General features: G+C 44.3%; 1 protein-coding gene across 1 annotated transcript in view; it reads right to left on the bottom strand.

Annotated features, from left to right (window-relative positions):
• Positions 1 to 5,614: 5,614 nt before the first annotated feature.
• Positions 5,615 to 9,135, bottom strand: part of MTMR6 (myotubularin related protein 6) — an 87,266-nt gene continuing 83,745 nt past the window's right edge. Inside the window, exons 12-14 of the mRNA XM_069759061.1 lie at positions 6,722 to 6,856; positions 6,510 to 6,636; positions 5,615 to 6,013 (exon numbers count right to left, since the gene is read on the bottom strand). Of these exons, the coding sequence (XP_069615162.1) occupies positions 5,750 to 6,013; positions 6,510 to 6,636; positions 6,722 to 6,856 (526 nt within the window). The 3' untranslated portion in view covers positions 5,615 to 5,749. The remainder of the gene's footprint in view (positions 6,014 to 6,509; positions 6,637 to 6,721; positions 6,857 to 9,135) is intronic.

The following is a 9,135-nucleotide window of genomic DNA, read 5'->3' as shown; positions in this document are numbered from 1 at the left end:
ACAGACAGACAAGAGAAGGGCGTAATACAGACAGACAGACAAGAGAAGGGCGTAATACAGACAGACACACAAGAGAAGGGCGTAATACAGACAGACACACAAGAGAAGGGCGTAATACAGACAGACACACGAGAAGGGCGTAATACAGACAGACACACAAGAGAAGGGCGTAATACAGACAGACACACAAGAGAAGGGCGTAATACAGACAGACAAGAGAAGGGCGTAATACAGACAGACACACAAGAGAAGGGCGTAATACAGACAGACAAGAGAAGGGCGTAATACAGACAGACACACAAGAGAAGGGCGTAATACAGACAGACACACAAGAGAAGGGCGTAATACAGACAGACACACAAGAGAAGGGCGTAATACAGACAGACACAAGAGAAGGGCGTAATACAGACAGACACACAAGAGAAGGGCGTAATACAGACAGACACACAAGAGAAGGGCGTAATACAGACAGACACACAAGAGAAGGGCGTAATACAGACAGACAAGAGAAGGGCGTAATACAGACAGACACACAAGAGAAGGGCGTAATACAGACAGACAAGAGAAGGGCGTAATACAGACAGACACACAAGAGAAGGGCGTAATACAGACAGACAAGAGAAGGGCGTAATACAGACAGACACACAAGAGAAGGGCGTAATACAGACAGACAAGAGAAGGGCGTAATACAGACAGACACACAAGAGAAGGGCGTAATACAGACAGACACACAAGAGAAGGGCGTAATACAGACAGACACACAAGAGAAGGGCGTAATACAGACAGACAAGAGAAGGGCGTAATACAGACAGACACACAAGAGAAGGGCGTAATACAGACAGACACACAAGAGAAGGGCGTAATACAGACAGACACACAAGAGAAGGGCGTAATACAGACATGCACACAAGAGAAGGCCGTAATACAGACAGACAAGAGAAGGGCGTAATACAGACAGACACACAAGAGAAGGGCGTAATACAGACAGACACACAAGAGAAGGGCGTAATACAGACACACAAGAGAAGGGCGTAATACAGACAGACAAGAGAAGGGCGTAATACAGACAGACACACAAGAGAAGGGCGTAATACAGACAGACAAGAGAAGGGCGTAATACAGACAGACACACAAGAGAAGGGCGTAATACAGACAGACACAAGAGAAGGGCGTAATACAGACAGACACACAAGAGAAGGGCGTAATACAGACAGACACACAAGAGAAGGGCGTAAGACAGACAGACACACAAGAGAAGGGCGTAATACTGACGGACACACAAGAGAAGGGCGTAATACAGACATGCACACAAGAGAAGGGCGTAATACAGACAGACACACAAGAGAAGGGCGTAATACAGACAGACACACAAGAGATAACTGCAGGTCCCACGTCTATCAAACATTTAAGAAAGGACATGCCCAAACCTGATATCTTCCCTCATCTACCGTGAAGGGACTGTGTGTAGACCCCCATACACATCAGACAGACGAGCTATGACTGATCCCGTTCATGCTAATTTCAAGAGACAAAACCTGTGCGCTAACCTTATACGTCCAAGTCTTTCATCAGCACTTTCCAAATACCTGTACATACCAATTATATCCACATGTGGACCTCTACGCCAGAACAACTTAAAAGGGATTGCCCGGAATTATTACAGGTGTTTTTTCCTGAAACCGCACCATTCTTGTTCATATGCTCTGTCTGGTATTGCAGGACAGACACAATTAGGATGGAGCTGCAGTACCACAAGCAGCCTGTAGGCAAAAGGTGCATTGTTTTTTTGAAAAATAAAAACAACAATAAACCCCTATTACTGATTTCAGGCAATTGCTTGTTTTACCTAAATCTTATTTCCTGCATCCAGCAAACAACAAAAAACTCAAGTTATCATTTCAAGTCAAGACAGCAGCTAAAAAACTAAAAATAACAGATAAAATCTCAATCATTTTACATCTTCAGAACAGATCTGACCATACAACTTAGACAGCAGTCAGTCGAAAGCCATTTTACCCAACAACTGTTCCTTCCCCCATACAGATGATGTGTCAGCAAAGGATCAGGCATGTTGAAATTAACAGCCTGATCCTTCTTCTGTCTGACATTCGCTCCTGGAGGAAAGTTGGGGCACCATTATATCCATCAGACAGATGTCTGGTTGCGCCAAAATCAGAAGGTTCAGTTGATATTAGCGTAATGTGTATGAAGGGCCGCAGGTACAGACATCCTGACGACTAAAGACCTACAAGTCTCTGATGAAAAGTGCTAAATCGGAGTGAAATCCCTGATGACATACCAGCGCGGATACTACCAATATGCCATATACAGTATATCCCACGTGTACTAGGTGCAATGATCTAACAATAGCAGAGATGGGGAGGAGGGCCTTTCCAGTTTGGCTATGGACTTATATGCTTCATCGACAAGTCAAATAGGGACAAAATGCTGAAAGTAGTTGTCTGCCTTTTGGGCCTTTTTTTTTTTTTTACTAAAATACAAGGGCTATAGAAGGCAGAAAGGTGCACAGTTTTTTTTTATAAAGAAAGCCAATTGCAAACATGATGTTTAGGGTGTTCTCCCAGTATTTTGGGTGTGCCTGTAAATTACCGGTATGTTTGTGTTGCCGCAGCTGCATGATTTGCAGCTGCTAGACAGCCTGAACACATGTATTCAGGCTATCTAGCAGCCGCAAATCATGCAGCTGTGGCAACACAAACAATCTGCGAGCATGCCCAAGATACTTCGAGACCACACGAGCATGCTCGGGGAAACCCGAGTAACGAGCACGCTCGCTCATCACTAATAATGACTCTAGTACAGAAAGTATAATATAGGCAGTGGTCACTTATTAGGTGGAGAGGACATACAAACCCACCGGAAAACAGGAGATCACATCCAGCGTAGACAGGGCAGACATCAGATTGCCTTCCTCTCAACTTTTGTGACAATATTTAAAGGGAATCCGTCAGGTGATTTTTCCATAGCATACTAAGAGTATCCTGGAATAGTTCTTGGGCAGCCCTCTTAGAATATGTAACGTTTATTGTTGTACCTTGTACCGTTTTCTTGCTGCAAGTTCCGGAAAAGTTGTGCAGCGGCTAGTGAAGCCTACGTACATCCAATGTGAATATTCACCGCTAATCCCGCCCACCTCTCTGCGCCGGCGTCAGTGATAGGGTGCCTCCCTTTCCTACACTGAGCCCCGCCCCTGTCATGTGACTTACAGCACGCCCCGCCCATTGCTATCTCAGTGTCTGCGTTGATCCTCCCAAGTAATACGGCAGTCTGGCTGCACTGCCGACGCAGAGGGTTGGGTGGGATTATGGTCGGAGGTAGGGGTGAATATTTACATACACTTGATTAGCCATCGTACGACACTAAATTGTCTAGAATTTACAGCAAGAAAGCGAGACAAGGTACAGCAATAAAAGTTACATATTCTGAAAGCGCGGCCCAAGCCCTATTTCGGGACGCTCACCTGACAGATTCCCGTTAAAGCGCGGGTTTCAACAAGAGGGCAGAACCCTGGGCTTGATGCGGGGAACCTTAGTGGGTTTTTCTGGGCCTCAGGCGTGTTAACATTTTGTAATATGGCTGCCTATTTTGGGCAATGAGACACAAACTAGCACAAGGGTTTGACTTCGACTGGACATTTTAAGCTCTTCTCCACTTGAGCTTTGGAAAGTCCATCAGTACCCATCACAGACTACTATGTGTGTTCATAGGTATTAACATTTTTAGTGGTAACCACATCCAAACCTACCCAAAAGCACCCAATTGAGGGCGGGTTTTGTGCAAGACTCTACCCCTTTGTGACCCAACACACCTCAAATTTTCCAGGATTGCTGTCTATAATGTGTACAGTCCTGACAAATTTAGGACAATTGTGTTATACACAGTTCAGGGCTTGAGGTGGCACATGAAGATATGGCCGATTAGGTGAGCAATGCCGGGCACCAATAAACCCCAGAGAGATTTTGGGGCAGACTGATGTCACTCGCTCGCCCTGGAATAATAGATAAAGGTAGTAGAGGAAGGGCGCATGTATATTGTGGGCAAATCCTACGTTGTGTAGGAAGTGGATGAGAGCCTGTGTTGAGGCTCGCCCTTGGACTATGAGCCTTAAATGCTGCTGCAGTTACAGGCAGATGCCGGTTGTGTCACACAGGTATAGTGCGGGCTCAGCACCTGAGCCCGGTCCATATTCCCACACCCTACATGCGTTGTATTGATGCGCCTCTTAATAAATTTGGAAGGTCTTTCTCCATTGGGCTGTGGTGTCTGAAAAGGCTTAGTAATCCCCCCCTATTTATTCCCTCTACAATATCACATTGCAATATAATGAACAACAGCTTATGTTTTAATAGAAACAATAACTAGATAAAACAACATTTATCCATTCCACTCTTACAAATGAAGCAGACATGATTCCGTCCTGGCCAACAACCACAAAATCGGCTAAAGGAAGTATAAAGAGCAGCGAGATCCGGCACGCCAGAGGACGTCGGAGGCACACGCCAGCACAGACGACAAATACAGCAAAAGATAAAAAAGAAGTATATACTGCGCTTCAAGACCCCAAATTACTGGCTATCATTACAAGAGATTCAAGTTTTCTAGTGCAAACAATTCCCTTTATAAAAGAAGTTTGGAAATGATAAAGCCTTCCAAATCCAGAATATATGTACATGGAGCCATCCCAATTCATGGTCAGAAGGTGAAGGCTTTCCTATTCAGAGTCACTGGGGTATAGAAAACGCATGGCTAGTGATCCATAGTAGATCTATTTGCGGGACACAGATCCACCATCCAGGTCATTGTACTTAGCGGTGAGACGAGAAGACCACGAATCTCTAACCTTCCAGCATCCCCAGCAGGTCACTTAATTTGTTGGGCCTGGTGCGACGTCATCTGCCGAAGATGATGCACCAGCCCTTACAAATGCCATGCCAGGAATTGTAAAAATCAGGCAAGAACAAATGCATTTAATTAAAAAAAAATAAAAAAAGTATCCCGAACGTCCTACTGACCATAATCCTACAGATTAACGAGAAAAAAATGTAGAAATTCTATTTTATACAACTTCTGGCTTACAAAAAGTCATTCGTTCCAAGAAATATTTTAGTCTCCCATGACTAGAGGATTGTGTAATGCGGGCTGCAGGGGTATATATGTATACGGTGTTATTGATATGTATCATATGAAATTACCTAGAAGAGTGAAGGCCCCTGTGTTACCGATACAGCTACATCCGATCATATACAATATACTGTGTACATATGTATCCGGACAAATACAACCCGCTCCATAAAAATAACTAGGAGAACTGTGTTAAATAGGGTGTCTAAGTTATATTAACGTGTGTCCCTATAGAATCAGCCCCTCCATTACCTACACGTGTTCTATTTCACCTGTAGGAAAGGTCTGAATCTTTCTATATACAGCATTCGTGTATCAGACCCCGTATATAGCAGCAGGGTCATATAAAGGGTCCTCGATAACCTGCTCACAGGCTGTTACCAGTCGCCCTATACTTTTTTCTAACCTCCTCCTCTCGTTCTCACCTAGACAATCACTATCCACGCTATGTCACAGGCCAGAGAGAGGCGCTCCCTGTGCCCTGCGCTCCCCGTGCCCTGCGCTCCCTGTGCCCTGCGCTCCCCGTGCCCTGCGCTCCCCGTGCCCTGCGCTCCCCGTGCCCTGCGCTCCCTACAAGCACCAAGGCGATTTCAGAGTAGTCCACACTTTAACTAACTCGCATTTTCGCAACTCCAAACTCCAGGCTGACAATAGAGGGCTCGGCCTTGGATATCTCCTGTGAGTAGTCAGTATAGCGGTTGTCTTCAGTGGTACTGCCCTCTAGGGTTCGGTTGGGGTCCTGCAGGGGGTGAAGAACTTTTTGCTTCTTGTAACAAGAAGACTCCTTTAGCTTGGGGGACACTTGGCCAGTCGGGGAGCTGCAGCAGCTGTCACCGGCATACTTTCCTTCTTTGCTAAGGTTTCTGATTTTCTACAAGAAAATAAAAAAAATGTTTATATATTATATATAGATTAGATTAAAAAACAGCAAAAAAATGTTGCTCTGGTACTTAGATGCAATTACTTAGTATTGAGTTTTATGCTGTATTTTACAAAGGACTTAAAATCTTTAAAAAAGAGTAATACTCGCCCTCACTGTTCCTCCGCATCTCCCTTTACTACACTTACACAGAACCCGCCGGTCTCTACTTCTTCATTCCGCCTTTATGGCCTGCTCAGCCAATCACTGACCATAGTGGTGACACGCCTCAGCCTGCGATTGGTTCCAGGGGCATTTCCTGTACAGACCACACCAAGAAGAAAAGAAGAGGACGGACTTGGACACTGTCAGACCTGGGGCTGCGGAGGATCAGTGAGAGGAAATACCACTTTTGCCACAAAGAACTTTTAGAAATAAATGTATTAAGCCTGACTCTTAGCCGAAACTTGCCATTGAGCGCAGTGATCGGTAACTACGCCAACCTTACCAATTGAAGTTGTTTCAGTTCGTCTTCTAATGCTTTGTTTTCAGACGATATTTTCAAGAGCAGATTGGGGACTGATTGCCTGGGGTGCAGCAACAGGTCAAACTGGTGATACATGTTCCTCCAAAACCTGTATACAAAGACGAGTAATACAGCTCACCAGATGTATGGAAGAACAACCCGCAATGTGATGTATGGATGGAAAATTGCCTTACTTGAAGTTAAAGTAGATAGTGTTCGGCTCCAGAACAGGCTGAGTCTCCAGGGAGTGCAAGTCAAATATTGGATTCTGGTACTTGCTCTGCTCGCTCAGAAGATAAGCCCATAATGAATGCGTTTTATCTTTTAATCTGTAATAGTAAAATGTTAAGGCAAAATTATCCTACAGTTAATTGACAACGATAACATTTCTTTTCATCCTAAGCCATACATTTTTTTTTTATATTTTAGCTGATACAGTAATATGCAGCGCTCGGGCACCCTTCCCACCATCTCGTTTTCCACTGGAAAACCAGTGGAAACAGATAAAAAACAAGTAGGTGGGAAAGTGCATTGAAATGCTATGCCATGGGGTCGGGCTTTTATTTGATTCAGATCTTTCATTCATTCCCTATATCTAATCACTCGCTGATGTAACCTGCACCTCAAAAATATCTAAAATTCAACTTGAAATGTCTGTACATGTCCCTGCTGAATTGTAAAGTGCTGTGGAAAATGTTGGCGCATAGAAATAAAATGATTACCATTATAACAATCATTTTGTGCTGACAGACTCCTCTTTTTTCAGGTTGAGACGTTATTTTTAAAGTGGTTGTCCCGTAGATGCAAGTTATCACCTATCCTTAGGTGATGACTTGCTGATAGCTGTCTATCCCACTGCTGGGACCCCCATGGATTCCGAGAAGGGGACTAAGCTGTAATCAGCTATCTCCATCTCGTGGCGTGAGGTGCTCATATGGACCATTGTTCTCGGGATGGGTGAAGGTCTCAGTGGTAGGACTTCCAACTATCGGCAAGTTATCACCTATCCTGGAGGGTACATGCATGAAATAACATTTTATTTTTCTGTCAATGACGCATCAGGAAGGCTTATATTTTGTGGGACGAGCTGCAGCCTCCATTGGTACAAACTCGATACGTATGTGGAACAAATAGGTTTATACAAGGCAGGTCTAGAAAATAAACTGCTCTTACAGTGGCTCGTAGAGGGGTCCCGAGCTAAATAGAACTTGTAAACTGGGTGGTCTATAATAAAACATAACAGTGGTGGAACTGCTCCAAACTTAACCTGACCTCCAAAAATAGGGTTGAACTGTTTATCTTATTTTATCTCACCTTTCTCGACCTATCTAATATCTCTAATTTATGTAGGTTTTATCTTATACCATCCTGACCTCTATATATGTAATATCTAAGATGACTTTTATATCAGTGTAACACCTCATATTTATCTATTGCGATAACAGGTCAGAATGACGACACGTGGCGAGGCACTGATAGTTACTCACACTGATGTATCAAAACAAAAATACAAATTAATATCATATTATATATACACATACACACTACTAACAAAAAGTGAGGGTAGGTTCCCACGGTCAGTAAACGCTGCGGTTGGTTGCTGCGTACCTCTGCAGCATCCAACCCGCAGGGTCCAGATGTTACAGCATAGGGGATGGGATTTTAGGAAATCTTGTGTCCACTATGTGCGCATGGACACCAGTGGATACTGACATGTGGTGCGTCTTTCAAGACGGCAGCATGTCAATTTATCTTGCGGAGACGCTAGACTACGCAAGATAAATTTCACCCGTACAATGTATAGGGTACGGTGATTCTGCACAGTTCAATGAACACATGCGGATTCACCTGCGTTCAATAGCCGGCAGCGCTTTGGATGCAGAGGACACGTGCTGCAGGACAGGTGTTTGATCCATGAATCGGCCAGTACATTTCTGGGTTCAATTACTATTGGTATTAATCAGTCCTCATGTTGTTCATATTTCACGATGTCCTTCCCAGCTATACTAAAATATATATATTTTATATACAATGTATATATATTAGCATAGCTAGGAAGGACACAGTGAAATATGAACAGCATGATATATATCATATAGATGTAAAGACACCAAAGCTCCTCACAATGCAAGGAGGTCTCCACTCAGCGCAAAGCTGGGAACAACTAAGATTCTGCACAGAACCCTCAAACTCCCAAAATTAGCTGGTATATATATATATATATATCTATATATATAATTGCCTAAGGGTTTTTCCGTCTGTCTGTCTGTCTGTCTTTCTGTCTGTCTGTCCTGGAAATCCCGGCTCTCTGATTGGTCGAGGCCGACAGGCCTCGACCAATCAGAGACCGGCACAGCATCGACGTAGAAATCCCGCGTCTCTGATTGGTCGAGGCCGCCAGGCCTCGACCAATCAGCAACGGGCACAGCGACGATGATGTCATAAAGGACGTAGACATCCTGCGTCTCTGATTGGTCGAGGCCGCCAGGCCTCGACCAATCAGCAACGGGCAAAGCGACGATGATGTCATAATGGTTGCCATGGCGACGATGATGTCGTAAAGGTTGCCTCGACCAATCAGCAACGGGCACAGTCTGCCACGAATTCT

This window comes from Ranitomeya imitator, chromosome 3 (genome assembly GCF_032444005.1).
Source record: "Ranitomeya imitator isolate aRanImi1 chromosome 3, aRanImi1.pri, whole genome shotgun sequence".
In the NCBI taxonomy this organism is placed as follows: Eukaryota; Metazoa; Chordata; class Amphibia; order Anura; family Dendrobatidae; genus Ranitomeya; species Ranitomeya imitator.
The sequence above is the reverse complement of the archived record's forward strand: the minus strand, read 5'-3'. Positions and strand labels throughout refer to the sequence as shown.